Raw genomic sequence first — 19,252 nt, forward strand, 5'->3', positions numbered from 1 at the left:
TTTCTTCAAGTTTGTTGGCATACAACGTTTATCGTCGGTTTTTAGATTTGTTGTTAAAGTGATTAACACTTGTTCGCGACCGTATTAGTACACCTGATTACAATTAACTTTAGCTAGTTTAACTAGAATCAGGGGCGGGTCTACGTGGTGGCCAGGGGGGGCACCGGCCCCCCCTGAAATTCGATTGGCCACCCCAGGTGCCCCCCCTATAAGATGTCTTGTGATTGGTTCATTTTATGGCCAATCATTTTATAGACTCTACTGAAGTTCGCGAATCGCGATTCAAAGAAGTGCAGCCGCAGAGAAACAACCGCTCGTCGCGGACTTGGACTTTTAGTTTATCAAGTGTGGGAAGTCGAGACACTAGTGATGGGAAGTTCTGATCATTTTACCGACTTGAACTTTTGAGTCGCGTTCAGCAAAATGAACGAATCTTTTTCCGATTCATTTCGTTCATTTTACCAAAATGTAGTTAAAATGTTACGCATTACTTCCCCAACACATCTAGTACTTAAGCAAACGTTGATCACACTACAAACAATACAAAAATAAAATGCTATAAAGATACAGAAAAGATTAATGAATTCTTTACCTGGGTCTTCAGTCTGTGACTAACTCACCTCTTGTCTGTCAAGTCTTCGGGTTCAAATCATTCCTTAATCACATGACAGCCACATACGCTATTTCTGACATTTCTGTCACTGTGTTTTTGTAACTGTTTCTTGAGGATCTGTGGTGTGTTATTATTGTATAAATAAATAAAACCTTGTTATAAATAAAATATTGATTAATTTGTCTTTTTGACTGTCTATCAGTAAATAAATACTAGGCTATATAATAATATAATAATCCAAGTATTTATAGCCTAGTTAAATTTTTAATCCAATTCTGAGTTTGCTGGTATAACAATTGCTTAAACTGGTCTTATATATGTATAAGATGCTTGCTCAAAAAGGACATAATGACATAAATTAAAAGCAAATAACATTTTGAATCCTAAACAAGTAACACTACAGTTCTATAGTCTAATCTGAAGGGTGAACTCAAAAGAGAAAAACCTTCAAAGTGATGTCGCCGTCATAGAGACGACTCGTTCTTCCCTAGCCACATTAAAGATTCGAATCGTTCAAGAGCGACACATCAAAAAACACCAAACAAAGAGCTGGTTGGTAACCTTTATGTATGGTTTAATATGTTTGTATGGTTTTCTCAGATCAATATTTTTACCCCGTCAGGCTCTGCTCGCGTTGGTCATGGTTGATTTCAATCGAATGTTCAGTCAACGTTTAATAAAACACAATAAAAGTAAAATACGCTGGGCGCTTTCAAACAATAAACAGTCAAGGTGACAATATGCACAGAATGTTCCATAATAATAACTGTATGGTGACATTTTACTTGTTAATGCATGAGATTAAGTCAGATAGTCAGTTAAATTGTCAGGCCTAACTTAGTCATTTACACATGACATGACATGGATGCATTCTGTGCATTTCATTCACAATTAGATTTTTTTATTTTTTTGTGAGATTGAGAATAACAGACACACATAAGTGTTTCTTTTGAAGGCAGGGAAGAGAGCAGTGCCAAGCCATGAAGTAAAGAAATAGGGAGTTTCTTTCAAAAAAAAAAAAATATATATATATATATATATATATATATATATCTATATATAGATATATATATATATATATATATATATATATATATATATATTCTCAAATGTAACTTAATGGATATATACAGGGATGACAAAAAACTAAATTAATAAAAAAAAAAAGTGGTTTATTACTGCATTTGTTTACAAGTAACTTTATTCAAGATAAAAAAAATAAATAAATAAATAAATAAAATCAATAGGATTTACGTAATATACTGTATAATTTAGCTTTTTTTTTTTTTTTTTGGTCACTGGCGGCCACCCCATTCGGAGGTAGTGCCCCAGCATGGCCCCCCCACTGAAAATGCTCTAGACACGCCCCTGACTAGAATTTGTTTGTTTTTTTTGTATCTTGCAAGGTTGTTTTTTGGTTAATTTAGTCATTAAAGCTACACAGATCGTTTGTTAGACAGTGCATTGTGATGATAGGATATGTAGCATAAATGTGGATGATCCCAGCAAATAAAAAGTATAATTGCAAAAAGAAAGATTATTAATCTATTTTTAAATTGAAGAGGCTGACATGTGAAACCATTTGAGACTGACTTTTGACCAAAAAACTGAAGTCATGATTTTAAGTTGTTATTTAGAATACAGTGAAGAATTTCAGCTGCATAACTCATGTTCATGGCTCTAAAATTTTTTGTGAAAGAAGCACATTACACTGCTGCTCTGGTAACACATTGAACTTTAATCTAACAGTCCCGTTTGTGTAATGGAATGTATACACATGAAAGCAGAATACATCTTTGTAAATATAAATTCAAGTAACTATTGCATTACTTACAGCTTCCTTGTTGGAAGTCAAGCAAGTCTCTTTGAAGACCGCACATTCAAGGAAAGTGTATCTACCCTCTCACAGGATGTAATGTTTAATTAAATGTTTTGTTGAATGCAATTGGTTGCCTTGTATATTTTTCACTGTTGACATTTTTTCTTGACTTAAACTGAGCAGCTTCTGGCATTCATTGATATTCACTTGTTGTGCATGTGAAATATGCTTCATCTTTGTCAAATCCATGATCACTGGAGTATATTACATCAAATCCACTCCACTGCAAAGGAATGTCCAATATTTTCTTAATAAAAACTCCACATCAATCCAAAATATTTTTGTATATATACAATGAAAAAATAAATGTAAAATAGTTTTCTTTTCACCTTTATAGAAATCACAAGAGTAATCCATTTCTAATTTAAAGCGTTCCAGCACGTTTAACTGGATTTTAAAAGAAACCTCTTTTACTTTATTATTAATATAGAATTTGTCTACTGTTCGCCAAGCTTTACGTCAATTCACATCTCCAAATACAGAAGACAAGAAAAAGCGAGCTGGAGGATAATGTTATTAAGTATATTCCTGTATAATATTTGTATTACCAATGAATATTTTACTCTTGATCTCTTCAAAATTCAAATCTTTCTCCTGTGATGCATTTCTGAGAAGGAAGAAAACTTTTTGAGGGATTGCATCCATTACAGCTGCATATTCCTTAGGTTTAACTGGTATTTTACATTTATTCAAAAATTCTTTATATGTTCATAGAACTCCATCATTGTTCATGAGCTGGCTAACTGCTGTTATATTGTTTTCAAACCAGTAATCAAAACATAAAGATTTATTTTTGTACAAGATGTCTTTGTTGTTCCAAATTTAGTACCTCCTTGGTGAGAAATTATGTCTGTAGGCCAGAGTCCATGCCATAAGAGCTTGTTTATGAATTTTTGCAAGCTTCATCTGTATTTTTGTAATTGAATAATTGCACTTACAATTGCAACAATAATTCTAGGTCACCCAATTGCTTGAACAAATAGTTGGGAAAGGAGTTCCAAATACTGTCTTTATTTTTTAAATTTTGAATAAGCCTATTTATTTTAAATACATTGTTTAACGTATCATAACTCAACACCTCTAGACCACCATGATCTTTGGAGTTGCATAAAATTTATTTTCTCAGGTAATGAGGTCTTGTTTTTCCAGATAAAATCAATAAGCATTTTATCCAATTGCTTGGTAACTTTAGGAAGAATATCCAATGATAAGGATGTATAGATCTGGAAATACCTTCAGCTTTTGACAGAAGTACCTGCCCCTGAATTGACAAATCACTAAACCTCTTACTAGATTTAGTAATAATTGGATTGAAATTTAAATCACTACGCAAATATTAATCTTTACATATAACAAATCCCAGACATGTTACTTGGTTTTTAATTGGAATATTATGGAAATAATAATAATAATAGTAATAATAATAATAATAAAACATTTGTTGAGAGGAAACAGAACTGATTTATTCATATTCATTCTTAACCCTGATACTTCTGAAAATTATTTTATAGAGATAACTGCTTTAATGATTTCATGCAAATCTTTTACAAATAATGTAGTGTCTTCGGCAAACTGACACAACTTAAAAGTTCTCCCTAATGAAGCAATTCCTTGAAAATCACTTTTTTTATGTGAAGGGCCATTATTTGACTTGTGAAAATCAATAAAAATAAAACTATCATCTAAAATTAATTCATTGTAGTCTACAATATTTAAAAACAATCTTATATGTTATTCTAATGTGTCAACATTCGCCATGGAAATGTATTCCTAATTTGTTTCAATATTTGTAAAAAAAAAAAAAAAAAAAAAAAAAAAGTTAAATTATCTATTATTGGTGGCATATGAATTCACAAGAGTGAAATGAGTTTGATCAATGTTAACATGTAATATTACCATTCTACCTAAATTATCAATTTCATGGCTTAGGACCTGACTTCTGAAGTTTCCTTTTAAAATAGCGACCCCTGCAGATTTAGTGGTGCAATGTGAAATGTAATTTCCCCACTGACTTTTCATCAGTTTTTCACAGGCATAAGTTTCTTGCACAAAATAATAATAATAAAATAGGATTTTTTCTAGTTCCGTATCTCTTATCTTATTGAAAATGATCTCCATCTAGTATATTCTAAAAAGTAACAAGTTATACTTTGTTTACCGACTGTTGCTCTCGATTTCGAAAGAAAAGGATAATTTTCTTCTCTGAATCAGCATGCATTGTTTTCAGCGTTCCGTTCATTTTAAGCGTAGCCACAATTTGCATATGCTCTGTAACTGTCATTATTCTACTGTACAAAATATTAACACAGCAACGATAGACAATACTTTTATTTTACAATTCTGTAACTTTCTACAGAGACTACAGCGAATATAACGTCCTATGTTTAGGCAAAAATTTTTATTGTAGTATGCATTCAAAAGTATACAGAATGATGTCAACAACAATGTCAGATTCTTCATAGAAATATTTTAAACTTTAAGTTTATTTTTATATGATACAACAGAAGAGTAGAGTGCCATATGACCATGTTGTGGTTCCTTCAGAGTATGTATATGATTACAGAACAAATCAAAATGTAACAATCAAAATTAACATCATAACAATTTAAATATTTGTAAAGTTTTTTTTCTTTATATACACTGCCCACCTGGTAATGCAATGCAAAAATGTTTCTCTTTATCATTACACATATACACAAAGGTTTTGTCTTTGTGGATTTAAACAGATTCAGCCATCAGCCAGTCTGAGATTTCTCTCTGGTTTTCAGCCACCCATTTTATATTGGCTTTTGTCTTCTCGATGGCCTGCTCCAGAGCTGCAGTCCCTGATCCAAAGCCGATCTCTGAATTGTCTCTCTTAAACTGCAGAAGCTTTGCACGTTGAAAGATATGAGAGGGGAAAAAAACAAAACTAATTAGACAAGTAGGCTAACCTGTTCAACCTGTTTCAAGCATCTTCACATGAGTTTTTGTTTGCAAAATGTTATAGCATTAATTGTGTAGCTATAGAAAATACACACCTGCTCAAGTTCTGATTCAGTTGAAAATGTTTTGGTTATGCCACTTATAAGGCTGGCAAAGTTAAAAGACCCCACACCGTACCTAGGGACACAAATTCATTCTGTTCATCACATAGCTGCATTTATTTCAATTCATTCAAATGTAGCAGTTATCTTGTATATGAGGATTTGTGTTGTTCATAAAGCTCACTCTGTGAACATATACACCCAGTTCTTCCTGACAAAATCCCAAGCCAATGTCCGGCCATCCGGGTTGCTGGATATATACACAATGACAGAGGAAGCGTCCTGTTTACGGATCATCGATGCGTCAAGCGTGTATCCAAGGTACCTATATTTATGACAATTCAAATGAAAATATCTCATGTTATTCCTTTGAAAAGTTGCTATTTGTTCCCAAAGAACAATATATTTCAAACCTTTCTAAAAGTGTGGTATCCTTTGCACAAGCCAGGGCTGACATGAGTTTGTCAGCTTCTATTCCGATGGTGGCGTTCTTAAACATCAGCCAGCCAAAGTCCCACTCGGCAGTGCCACCTGAGGCAATAGCACTGCAGTACACTGCAGACCTTAAATTGGGGTGAATTCTGGAAAAAAAGAGATCTGAATTAGATATATGTAATAATGTGGACTGATTTTTTTCCCTGCAGTATATAACATTGGATTGCTTGGCTAGAAGACCAAATACTGAGTGCTCTAATAAACTCACGGGTTGTGGTTTGCTTGGTCCATCCACTGTTTGTACCAGCCTTTAGTGAGATTTTGACACTCATCTACACCAGTGCTGCAGGCAAATCTAATGGCATTAACTTGATTGTACCTACACAAGGAAAAAAAATATAAATACATGCCAATTATTTAATTGGAATAGTTAATTGGAACAAAATTTTGAATGAGATTTCATTATTGATTACAAAAATAGTTATGGATCACTTACTGGTCTGTATGGCCAGTGGGCACATGCGACCAATTTTCGGTAATAGTCTTAAAATGTTCAAAAAGGGGGGTCACCTGCTTCCTGGTGTAGTTCTACAACAACAACAAGAACTGCTAAATTCATATTACTACTACTCTGAAATCAGCATATACTTTATATATTCAAATAAAAATAAAGTTATGAGTTTCAAATGCTAATATATAAGAATTATTAGAGCAGACCTGTAAGAGTTCATAGACATCAGTTTGTGTAAACATGAGGTAAAAAATAATCCAGGTTGTTGAGCGCAGACTGCCATGGCATGTATTCTCGTTCTTCAGATAAGTACTTTGTAGTATTTAGGGCTAGAGTGACAGGAATTATCTTTGCCCTTGAAAAAGAGTTATAATAAAGTATGCAACTGATTTAATTCAAATGTGCTTGTACAAATAAATTAAAGTATATATCTAAATAAATTGTACCCCAATTCTCTTTATGTTTTTTTTTTTTTTACCTTGCAAGATTAAATGCATCATCCACTATCTGAGCTCTGTTGATGACTGGAATGACCTTTAATAAAATGAACAAAAAAAAGTGATAATTGTCGTGTAATTTTTATTCTATACTGGGTCTTTGATTTCAATCACATGTCTGTGTCTTTACCGTATGGTTCTCTGTCAGTTGATTCAGAAGACGCTCCCAGTTCTCAGTGTCATAGTTCACTCTGTAATATCCAGTGATGTTCAGATTCACCAGCACCCATTCATTTCCAGTTGCCTTCATATCAGAGTGATAAACTGCATATGAAAAGACAATCATGTTAACCTATTTATTATTTAAAAATTATGAACTTGTCCCAGTCATATGTACAAATAACAGCGTAAAACTTATTTTGTGTTCCTACCAGTTTTTTCTGTGAGCCAAAAGCGTGACTGTTCCACCTCTGCCTTCATCCAGTTGATGGGTACAATCCATTCATAACTTTAAAATAAAATAAAAATAGACATAACACACACACACACACAAAACAGATCTAAAAACAACAAATCCTGTTCAGGTAGCTTAGGCATGTATTTAGACCTACTTGAATGGAGACTGCCTCTGTAATGAAGACTCAGGATCCAGAAGGAAGTGCATCTGAGAGACCTGGCCTGTCGTAGTGTTGATCAAGACCACCGGGAAGCCCATCTGAAGAACCCAGCGGTCCATGATTTTTTTGACACTTAATGGAAGAACTGTTCCAGTCTCATCAACAGCCTAGATGTGGTAAATGAGAGTGATTATTCAGCCACTAGATGGAAGTACTGGCAAACTTTTAGTTAGTTGGGATTTAGTCATTTGTGGTAGGCCTAAATTTTAATCTAATAATTTACCTGTTTATAATTAGTATGAGATTACAGGATTTTATTTCTGATGCAACTCACAGTTTGAAGGTGGTTCCACAGATCCTCACCGACTGTATTTTGATAGGCGAACATGGTGAGATATGTCTTTTAGAGAGAAAAATATCAGCAGATTCAAAACAAAACATATATATATATATATATATATGTGTGTGTGTGTGTGTGTGTGTGTGTGTGTGTGTGTGTGTGTGTAAAGTAACTGTGTTGTAATTTGCTCACATTTAGTCCTTGCACGAACACAGACTCAGTAAGGAAGTCTGACAGCATTCTCAACACCGACGCCCCCTGCAGGTTAAAGAAAAGAGTTTGATACTAGTAATAATCAATGGATTTTAAAGTGAAGGTTATCGAACGTACAGCACCTTGCTGTAGGAGATTGTATCAAACTGCTCGGTGATCTGCTCTGGTTTTATAATATCTTCCTCCTTCGAAGACAGAGGATGGGAGGAGGCCAGAGCATCCACAGCAAAAGCACGGTGTACGTCTTTAAGGACGATCAAGTCTTTCTGTGAGAGCGATAATTGAGAAAGACAATAATAATTACGATAGAGTGCAAATAAATGTTTTTTTCTCTCTAAATCTTTTCGAATGTATACAATGTTGATTTCTTATAATTTTATTTATTTATTTATTTTTTCTAGATTTTTTTTCTTCCAAATCCTAGGTGACGTAAACGACGCGGGAATTTTATTTATTTATTCTGTTAGTGTGGAGACAAGTCACAGAAACCAAGATGTGTGGGCGAAGGTAGTAGTATACGTGTTTACTTCAAATATTTAGCGGCTAAGCGCCTGTTTTGTCATATGAACATGAAATTTGTTTTTATGGAATAACACAAAGTACATTTTAAAAGATGTAAATTAAAGTTCATGCCTGGTAAATGTTGTTTTAGTTGACCAACCATTGGAAGGTGCAGTAAAGCCATTAAAAGTTCATTAGTTTGTGAACACTCACCACTTCCCAGGACGATTCAGCAAAGTCTGCACCAAGATATGATACATAAGACGCGAAACCTTCATTTAACCAAACTTCATTCCACCACTTTAGAGTCACAAGGTTGCCAAACCACTGACCAAGAACACAAACAAACAAGTCATAATATGATTATTTTACACATTTTATAGTTATTTAAAACCATTAACGTTATATATCATATTTTTATAAATGAGAGTACCATGTGTGCCAGTTCATGGGCTATAATGGTGGCCGTTCTCTCTTTGTTTGCATTGGAGGAGATGACTGGATCATATAGAAGGTTTGTCTCCCTGTACGTCACCAGACCCCAATTCTCCATCGCCCCAAAGTAAAAATCAGGCAGGGCAATCTGGTCTTCAAGGTCGAGAATTAAAAATGCTTGCTTATTATTTTTTACCCCAGGCAATAATCTCCAAGAGATGATTTGGATGTGTAAACATACCTGATTTTGAAAGTGGATATGGTACACTGTAATAGTTTTCAAAAAACTTGAGGATTGGCCCAGTTATACTCAAGGCATAATCACCATGGCCGTCTTCGATGGCTTTCTTACGGGCCCATATTCGTATCTGTTCAGAGCAAACATCATTTAGTCATATGCACCATGAGTAAATATGCTGTAAGGCACACTTTGTGGTCAATAAATGTGAGATTTTTATCTTTTAAACGGCCGTACAGCTCATGAAAGACGAATAATGGTCGTACCAAGGTGTCATTTGCTGATGTAACATTTGTATAGTCACTGACAACCAGTGCCAATAGATAGGAGGACATGTTCTTTGTGGGTTCAAATGTTGTCACCGTAACAGGTTGTCCATCAACTACAGTGTCAGCTTTCTCTGAATAATTAAAACAAGCAGAAAATTTGATTATATTTTATTTATCTATCTATCTAGAGTATCTATCTGATGATTTCCAACTTCTCTTTAGAAAGCTTTGTCTGATTTTTTTTTTATACAGTTGCTCTAGGGACCCCGATTTATAGAAATCCATTTTCTAGTTCACATTACGTTACTTAAAATGGTCAACAGGTGTGAAAAGAGACCGTTCTTGGTAGAACTGACCGATTTCCATTCCATTCGACAGGGCCACGGTTCCTCTGTCGTGGATGAGAGTGATGTAGAAGACCGCTCTCATTGCAGGCTCATCGAAACATGGAAAGGTCTTGCGAGCATGTGTCGGATGCATCTGACTGGTGGCTACTATCCTGGAGGAAGTAATTACTGTTATATCACAAAGATACAGTGCTCGTAACGCCAAGGTACAGTACAGACCATAAAATAAGTGCTGGGTTATTGGTATGCCATTTTGGGAAACAGTATGTATTTTCTCTGTCCAAACAATGTTAACATGATGATTGAAATGCGTACACCTGAAAAACCTTGTGGATATTGTGTAATGCCCAAACACACACATAAAAAAATGCTTTATGGATCCATTAAGTAATCGTCCATGTTTATATGATGGTACAAAGGTTGAACAAACATAAAGCTGCCAAGAGGCTTATCAAGCAAACATGTGACCTGCCAACTGCAATAGCCTTGATGCCGATCCTGATAGCTTTGATTTTTCATCTATAAGAGTTCCTGGCTGGTTTTATTGAAGATCTGTGTTCATCTTAAAAAATGATAGTTGAACTTACTTTTTCTCTCCGTTCTCCTCATATTCACTTCGGTAGAACCCTGCCAGGTCATCGGCGAGTTCTCCCACAAACTCTGTGTAAAGCTCATAGAGCTCTCCATCTTCCAGCTTGCTCTTCAACTGTATGACAAGATACTGCGTCGTCTCCTGCATCCAGGTTTTCTGAATCGAAGGCGCTGCTGAGGTACCAAGCGCAGAGAGTTTGGCCAGATGTCCATCTATTGAGGTCAGGTTCAGCTTATTGGCATGAATGAGGATGAGATCGGTCTCCCACAGACATTTGAAGACCACGCTGGAATTTCCAGTGAATACAAAGAGGCTGTGACTGTTCGGCTGGAGTCGAGGCCAGAGCGTGATGTTGTAGTAGACTGGAACCAGAGCGGCTGGTAGACGATGCTCGTTCCAGGGCTCAGCAAGAGATCCCGTAGAAGGAAGGAGTTGAACGGTCCACAACCCAACAATGGTGGCCAGTGATGCCATCCCCAGGAAAGTGCATCCAACACACATTGCACTAAAATGGATTCTCACCATGTTCCCCTTCACCACAGGCCAGCAAAGATTAGACCAAACCGTGATGGCATTTTTATTTATTCTTCCAATCTTTTCTCCTCCCAAAGTGTATAATGGCTCATCCATTAACACTGAGACTAGCCAGTGAAAGTGAACTGATAAATAGAGGTGCACTAAGATAATATATTAAGGCATGTGTCTTCCTTGACATGTTTATGCAGCCATTACTCTTTAGTAGAATGTAACACTGAGACTCGTGGGAAAAAGCTCAGAAAAACAAGCACAGCAGGATCACAGCAATGAAATGATCTAATGTAATCCAAAATGTTTTCAGTCAGTGTAACTGTTTATGTTTTTATTAGCTTTATTAGGCCATATTCTGAAATCATACCTTATAAACAGTGCTCCAGACCAAGATTGAAATAATATATATATATATATATATATTTCTTGAGACAAGGTTATTTTCTGACCGTTTGTTCAAATGACAATGTAATTAAAGATAGATATTCAGAATATAAAAACAATAATGGTATACTAAAAAAGAATTACAAAAAAGGTTATTTACCATCCGTAGGATCCTGTTACATAAAGTACAGAAGTTTAAAGTAGCCGATTAAAAAAATACAATTTAGTTCATGGATTGAGGTTTTTATTTTCATTAGACAAAAAATTAGAATGATAAATACAGAACAGTTCTGTACTGTTTGCATATTCCGTTCTGTTTCATTCTAAATTATTTTGTCATTACACAATTCATTTTTTTATAAAAAAAGAAAAGGGAAAACAGAAAATTATAATGCATGCCTTAAAGAAAGATATTTATATACTGTACATCATCATAGGAAGAAAGTTGCTCTGGAATATATTTGTATTTAGAAGGTCATCCATAATAAATAATCATTTCCCTTAATGCTCATCTAGGTCAAGTAAAAGAATGTCCCAGTGTTCAACAACAACAAACTACAGTATGTGCATCTTTCAGAGTTATAATGGTCTTATGAGTTATTTCTGAACCAATCTAAGACTGCTTTTTGGTTCTTTTCGACCCATTTGATGTTGGCATTAGTCCTCTCGATGGATTGTTGAATAGCAAGGGTCCCTGACCCAAAACCAATGTGAGCGTTGTCATCTTTGAACTGTATCAGCTGTGTTTTCAAAACAGGACAGTAGATTAAGAAACATTCAAATGTAAGTATCTGCTGTACAAGATGACAGCCAAATAAATAAAGCAAGCCTGGGGAAGATCGCATACCTGTTGCAATTCAAACTGAGTTGAGAATCTCTTTGTGACGCCATTGATCAGATTAGAGAACGAGAAAGATCCACCTCCATACCTAATGAGGAATAAAAGAAGTGGATGTGCATTTATAGAAAGCGGCTATCTGTATTTTTAAGCAAATATAATCATAAGCCACACGCGAAAAAAAAAAATCTTACTGTTTGAAAATGTACTCCCAGTTGGCTCTAACAAAATCCCAGGCCAACCCTTGGCCGACCACATTGCTTGCAATGTAGATGATGGTAGAGGTGGCATCTTGTTTCCGAATTTTTTCTGGATCCAAAGTGTATTTGAGATACCTACAATTTAAATTGAAGCACATGTCTTTAGCTACATACAATGAGAACTGTATGCATTTGTCAGAATTAACCTGCAGTGAGCTCACCTGTTCAGTAACCACGGCTCGGTGGCACATGCCATTGCAGCTCTCAGTTTGTCTTTCTCTGAAGCAATAGTAGCATTTCCAAACATCTCCCAGGCAAAGTTCCACTCCGTCTCACCACCTGCTGCAATGGCACTGCAGTACACTGTGGACCTCAAGTTGGCCTTAATACTGAAGCAGATTCAATTATACATAGTCATACATTTTAACTATGATGCACTCATGGAAACATAATCACATACTCTCTAAGATTTCTACTGAGTGAAACTCACGGGTTGACATTTGGATTGTCCATCCACATCTGAAACCATTCTTTGATAAGAGTCTTACATTCTTCATTTCCAGTGCTGCAGGCAACTCTGAGCGCATTTATCTGATTGTACCTGCAGATGCAAATACATGAATACAATAAATAGATGTTTGAGAACAAATCTGAGCATTTACTGTGGCTACTCTATAGATGACTTACTGGTCAGTGTGTCCGTCAGGCACATCCTCCCAATTTGTAATCCTTTTGAAGTAATCAAACAGATCTTTCACCTTTCCACCAACGTACTTCTACAGGTACGAAAAAATGGGATGTTAGAATTCAAGCTGAGTTGCGATGACATTATGAAATATTCAGAGACAAACGTACCTGCATGGGGCCGTACACCTCCGTGCGATCAAACATGAGGTAAAAGTAGTCCAGGTTATCGAGAGCAGCCTCCCACGGCATGTACTCAGTTTCCAAGTTTAGGAAGAGTGTGGTTTTTAGAGCCAATGTCGTTTCAATAATTCCTGCTCTGTAAAGGGAAAAAATGCTATTGAGCATTTATACTGGCTGAAACTACACTAAAAACTTTATAAAAAAGAAGTTCAGATCTTACTTGGCCAAGTTAAAAGCATCATCAATTAACTGCGCCCGGTTAATAACTGGAATGCTCTAAATTAAATCAAATTAAAAAGATTGTCGTTGATTATTATACTGAACAAAAAACAATCCAAATCTTGCTCTAATTATCTTCAACAATATTACCTTCTAATTTTTATAAATGTAATTCTTTTTACCTGTCTTGAATTCTGGAGTACATTAAGTAGGTGTTCCCAGTTATTATTATCATAGTTGACCCTGTAGTATCCTGTCACATTGATATTGGCCAGAACCCACTCATCAGCACTTATTTTCATGTCATTTGATTGGTCTAAATTAGAAACGTAGAGCAGGAACACGTGAATTTGTTGAAGAAAGTACAGTATTGTCCTGTATTACTAATGAATGATCATTTGCACATATTATCACATGCAAAGTTATCTAAATCATTAAAAAATCTGTCATCATTTACTCATCATCATGGCTTTCTTTTCTCTGTGGAACATGAATAAATTTAGTAGAATGCTCTTTTTTTAATAGTTATGTCATTGTTATACATCACATGCTTTCAGAGGTTTTGCAATATGGTATACAAAGAGTATGGAAGGCTTTTATTTTGCTTTTTTGAAGCTTAACAGCCCTAAGTCTCCATTCACTCTCATTGTATGGAACAGAATCATTTGAGCATTCTACTCGACTTCTACTTTGGTGTTTAACATAAGAAACAAAGTCATAAGGATTTGGAATGACATGGATATGTAATGACAAAATTATAAATTTTGGATGATTCATCTCTTCCACCGTAAATCTAACTGTGATTGTTATTGTCACTGCCATCTTAAAACTCACCGGTTTTCTTTAGCAGCCAATATAGGGGCATTGCTGTGTCTTTCTTTGTCCATGAAATTGGTACAAACCACTCATAACTGAAAAATGAAGCATGTTATGATATAGTAATTCCACATTTCAGCAGAACTTTGTGATTCATTCTTAAGTAGGATATATTTAATAAGTTGGTATGTAAAGAGAATTCATTATAAAATGAAGTATATTATTGATCTAATTTTAAACAATTCATTAGTGCATATATTTAATTAAAGAAAATCTTGTTATTATCTCAATCTTCTGGTGAGTCTACAAACTTCCCTCTGCTGCACGATGTATGTCAGACTTCTCCAATCATTTAGTCTGTTTTAACCCTCCTATTTCTTATAATTGACTGCAATCTCACATTAAGCTAATCTTCTCCATCCAATCAACAGCTGATTGATATTTTTGCATAAATTCTTTGCATTATTGACACACTGCTTTCCTAATGAATGTTGTTCAGTTGCTTTGACGCAATGTATTTTGTTTAAAGCGCTATATAAATAAAGGTGACTTGACTTGATAGAATCAAGTCCCCATCCTATCTTCCTATGTTTTTTTTTCTTTTTTGATTGTCTGTTTTACTTAAATATATGTCACAATATAGAAGAAAAGATGTCTCGCTACTTCAGTTTCATATGAAGTAGACTTTAATTATCTATTAGACTGTCAATTCTTTCAAAATACTTTTTTACATACTTAAATTCTGATGTCCTGGTTGGTTTAGATTCAGGGTCCAGGAGGAAGTGCTCCTGTGTGATTTGGCCAGTTGTAGTGTCAATAGTGACCACGGGGAAGCCCATCTGAAGAACCCAGCGGTCCATAATCTCTTGCACAGTTTTGGGAAGATCGGTGCCGGTGCGGTCCACAGCCTATAACATTTCATATCTGAGCATGTTTTCTGTGGGATTTAGTTTTTGATAATGACATGATTGAACAGCATTGGTTAATTGAACCATACCTGTTGAAGATGGTGCCAAAGGTCTGTATACACTGTGTTGTTGAATTCAAAATGATTCAGGTAAGTCTGTTTAAAAAAAAAAGGGTTGTGAATGTAAAAAAGCATTCTTTCATTTTTATTGTACAGTACAACAAGGAATAGTGTACAAAGGGTTTTTACCGTGATGCCTTGGGTAAACACTGTCTCAGTTAGAAAATCTGATAACATCCTAAGTACTGATGCCCCCTAGAGGAAGAGACTGCATGTAGTGTGTATGTTCTTCATTATTAGACATTATAGACAAGGTAGGAAACATTTCCCACTTTACCTTACTGTAGGAAATCGTATCAAAAACTTCACTGATTTGCTCGGGTCTTTGGACCTCCTCTTCTTTAGATGACAAGGGGTGAGATGAGGCCAATGCATCTATGGCAAACACTCGGTGCACGTCATTAAGAACGATCAAATCTTTCTGGAGGATAGACATAGAAGAGTCAGTTATGATTTCATCTGCTTTTTGTGATAGCTTGTAGCATTAACAGTTAGTTTAACGCTGTTGCTTTTGCTCCAGACACTCACAATGTTCCAATTCGGCTCAGCTTTATCTGCTCCAAGATATTCTACATAAGATGCAAAACCTTCATTGAGCCAAAGGTCATTCCACCACCTGAGAGTCACAAGGTTTCCAAACCACTAAAAAGAAAGAGGAAGATGGTCATTTGCAGGGGTTATTAACTTTATAGTAGAGAAGTTGATAATAACAACTTCTGTAAAGCATTTCCCATTTAGGGTTCAAACTGGAAAAGGGGACTACTGATTATACCTGATGGGCAAGTTCATGGGCGATAACAGTAACAATTCTCTCTTTGTTTCCATTTGAGGATATTTCTTTATCGTACAGCAGGGCTGTCTCTCTGTATGTGATTAAGCCCCAGTTTTCCATTGCACCAGCGTTGAAATCTGGCAGAGCGATTTGATCTGTGCAATATTTTGAGAAATGAGTTAAACGTCTGAAAATGGCCTAAAAGTTTGAACTATTAACCTAATCTTACTTAAATTGTAATTTCGATTATAACGAAAACAAATGTTTTATTTGCCTCATAAAATGTGTCATATCATAGTTTCTTACCTGATTTGGGCAGTGGATAGGGGACATTGTAATATTCCTCAAAGAATTTGAGAATCGGTCCAGTCACATTGAGTGCATAATCCCCTTGTCCTGCACTTATGGCTTCTTGACGGGCAAAAATTCGAATCTGTTGTGTTTTAGTAGACAAACATGTTGTTTTCTAATCTTTGCTAAATTAGGTAGGGCTTAGGGCTGTAGGTTTAATTATTAAATTTGTAAAATTTTGTCTGAAGATCCTCTGAAGAGATAAGTTACCTGCAGTTTATCGATGTTTTGTTCAATGAAGCCGAAATCGCTGATAATAAATGCCAACAAATATGTCGACATGACTTTTGTGGCCGCAAATGTTGTTCTGGTTACAAGAGTGCCATCCACTGTGATGTTAACCTCATCTGAAAGTCAAAAAGAGACATTGAATGATGAACCACTGAACACTGAATTTTCTTGAAGTCAGTTTGAAGGAATTAAAGGGTTAGTTTACCCAAATATTAAAATGATGTCATTAATGACTCACCCTCATGCCGTTCGAAACCCGTAAGACCTACGTTCATCTTCAGAACACAGTTTAAGATATTTTAGATTTAGTCTGAGAGCTTTCTATCCCTCCATTAACAGACCAGGAAGAGAAGACAATGCTGAATAAAGTCATAGTTTTTGCTATTTTATATGTATTTTCGGTGCTTCAAAATTTCTAACTGACCCTCTGATGTCACATGGACTACTTTGAAGATGTTTTTCTTACCTTTCTGGACATGGACAGTATACCGTACACACATTTTCAATGGAGGGACAGAAAGCTCTTGGACTAAATCTAAAATATCTAAAACATTAATGACATAATTTTCATTTTTAGGTGAACTAACCCTTTAAGCAAACTTATTCATCAGAAGTAAACTACTTTATCAAACTAGTAGCTGTGTAGGGCAACCAAACAGTACATTGCTGTTTTTAAGCTAAAAACTTTCTAAATTGCAAGTCATTTATTATATAATATAATTTACCCATTTATATCCAAGAATGTATAACCATTATATTTTATAAATATAAAGATATCTGGTCCCATTAAGTAACTTAAGTGTAGCTACTTTTTGTATAGCTGTTAGTATTACTAACTACTTTTTCAAAGCAGTAACTTCACTGTATTTTAACTTTTTCATATTATGATTAACTTAGCAAGTTACGCTTTCAAAATAGCTTCCCCAACACTGCTCCTGTACACAATGAAGTGTTTGTTTACCTGTCACAACCCCATTGGAGAGGGCTACGGTTGCTGGATCATGATAAAGAGTGATGTGGAATACCGCTTTCATTGCAGGTTCATCAAAGCAAGGGAAAGCCTTCCTGGCATATGTTGCCTGCATCTGGGTTGTGGCGACCACTCTAAAGAACAACAAGATTTAACTATATATGAAAGACCTTTTTTAGAATAGGAGGAATTGACAAGAGGAATCAGCTTCTTACTTCTTCACTCCATTCTCATAGTATTCACTTCGGTAGAAGCCTTCCAAGTCATCTGCAAGCTCGCCTACAAATTCTGTGTAGAGCTCGTAGCTTTCCCCAGCAGTCAGTTCTTCTTTCAGATGGATTGCCATATACTGCGTTTTTGTGTGCATCACAATCGATTCAATGGTAGGAGCTGGCTTGCTTCCAAGTGCCTTCAAGGTGGGTTGCTTTGTCATGTTCAGCTTGTTGGAGTGAATGAGGATGAGGTTTGTCTTTTCCACACATCTGAAGACCACGCTGGACATCCCTGTGAAGATGTAGAGCAGGGTTGGATCTGGCTCGAGCCGGGGCCACAGAGTGACATTGTAGGTTTGTGGACTAAGAGTCTGAGGAAGGCGCCACTTGTCCCATGGTTCATTGGATGGTGCAGTTGTTGGAACTGATGTCGTTACTGCACCTGTGGGTTTAACCTCATTCTCGTTCTTGGACTTCTCTTGGGAGTAGACCACCGAGAGAGCAATAATTGTGGCTAGCGCTCCAGCGCCTAACACAATCCCTGCTACCCCAACAGTTTTACTGATGTAGAAACCCTTTCCCATGCTTCAGCAATGACAGGATGAGAGGAGTGAAACTGACATCTGCTCAACCTTTTATTTAAGGCATGGGAAGATTCTCCTCCCACATGAATGAATGGTTCATCCATTAACTCAGCGCAGCTCCAGTGTACAAGAGGGCATCTAGAACCTCAGGGTCACTGAAACCAGGGTTATCAGAATGTGGTATGGCCATATATTTAAATACAATTAAGGCATTATGGGAAGAAGGCAGGCTGGCAGAGACAGTGTTATGATCTGGGTAATGTTGTGTAGGAAAACCTTGGGTGCTGGCATTCATGTGGATGTTATTTTGACACACATCACCTACCTGAAGATTGTTGCAGTGAGGTCAGAGAGGTACCACATATTGGCACAATGCAATATGGCTTCAGGAATGGTTTGAGGAAAATAAGAAAAAATGTAAAAAAAAAAAAAAAAATATTGCACCTTGTCGAACAAGCATCTATGGGATGTACTGGCCCCACCTCGCAGGACTTGAAGGATCTGCTGCTAATCTCTTGGTGCCAGACACATTCAAAGGTCTTGTGGAGTCTATATTAGGCAGGTGGTTTTAATGTTGTAGCTGATTAGTGCATATGCATAATACATTTGTATAAATATATTTTCTGGATATATAGCCATTTTTGCATATTAAAACATGAATGTAGTGCAAAATATTAGTGCAGATCACCGGTGGGATCTATTCTTTTTCATTTGATTTTGAATTAGATGTCCCACTCAGAATCACATGCTATGGTGTCATTCTGAAAGAGAAGTGAACTGACAAAAACATGCACTTTACA

At 35.9% G+C, this 19,252-nt stretch overlaps 1 protein-coding gene and 1 pseudogene across 1 annotated transcript; both read right to left on the reverse strand.

Annotated features, from left to right (window-relative positions):
- Positions 1 to 4,957: 4,957 nt before the first annotated feature.
- On the reverse strand, positions 4,958 to 11,178 carry LOC113066827 (aminopeptidase N-like; annotated as a pseudogene).
- Positions 11,179 to 11,592: 414 nt separating this feature from the next.
- On the reverse strand, positions 11,593 to 18,492 carry LOC113066828 (aminopeptidase N-like). Its single transcript, XM_026238878.1, has 20 exons — positions 17,872 to 18,492; positions 17,648 to 17,790; positions 16,666 to 16,802; positions 16,411 to 16,537; positions 16,105 to 16,259; positions 15,861 to 15,974; positions 15,610 to 15,753; positions 15,462 to 15,527; positions 15,303 to 15,368; positions 15,041 to 15,213; positions 14,324 to 14,400; positions 13,672 to 13,805; positions 13,491 to 13,546; positions 13,259 to 13,406; positions 13,091 to 13,179; positions 12,894 to 13,004; positions 12,625 to 12,792; positions 12,398 to 12,538; positions 12,213 to 12,294; positions 11,593 to 12,105 (listed from the first exon to the last, which is right to left on the reverse strand). Exons 1-20 carry the CDS (start codon positions 18,450 to 18,452, stop codon positions 11,956 to 11,958), a joined length of 2,862 nt encoding a protein of 953 aa, XP_026094663.1. The 5' UTR covers positions 18,453 to 18,492; the 3' UTR covers positions 11,593 to 11,955.
- Between the last annotated feature and the right edge of the window lie 760 nt (positions 18,493 to 19,252).

This window comes from Carassius auratus, chromosome 50 (genome assembly GCF_003368295.1).
Source record: "Carassius auratus strain Wakin chromosome 50, ASM336829v1, whole genome shotgun sequence".
Taxonomy (NCBI): domain Eukaryota; kingdom Metazoa; phylum Chordata; class Actinopteri; order Cypriniformes; family Cyprinidae; genus Carassius; species Carassius auratus.

What these genes read in the sequence shown, in the direction of transcription:
- LOC113066828 (XM_026238878.1), bottom strand. Translation starts at nt 18,452, where the DNA reads ATGGGAAAGGGTTTCTACATCAGTAAAACTGTTGGGGTAGCAGGGATT. An exon ending in TATGAGAATGGAGTGAAGAA is followed by an intron (nt 17,791 to 17,871) that starts GTAAGAAGCTGA and finishes GTTGTTCTTTAG; the next exon opens with AGTGGTCGCCACAACCCAGA. An exon ending in AGGTGTACGGCCCCATGCAG is followed by an intron (nt 13,180 to 13,258) that starts GTACGTTTGTCT and finishes TCGTACCTGTAG; the next exon opens with AAGTACGTTGGTGGAAAGGT.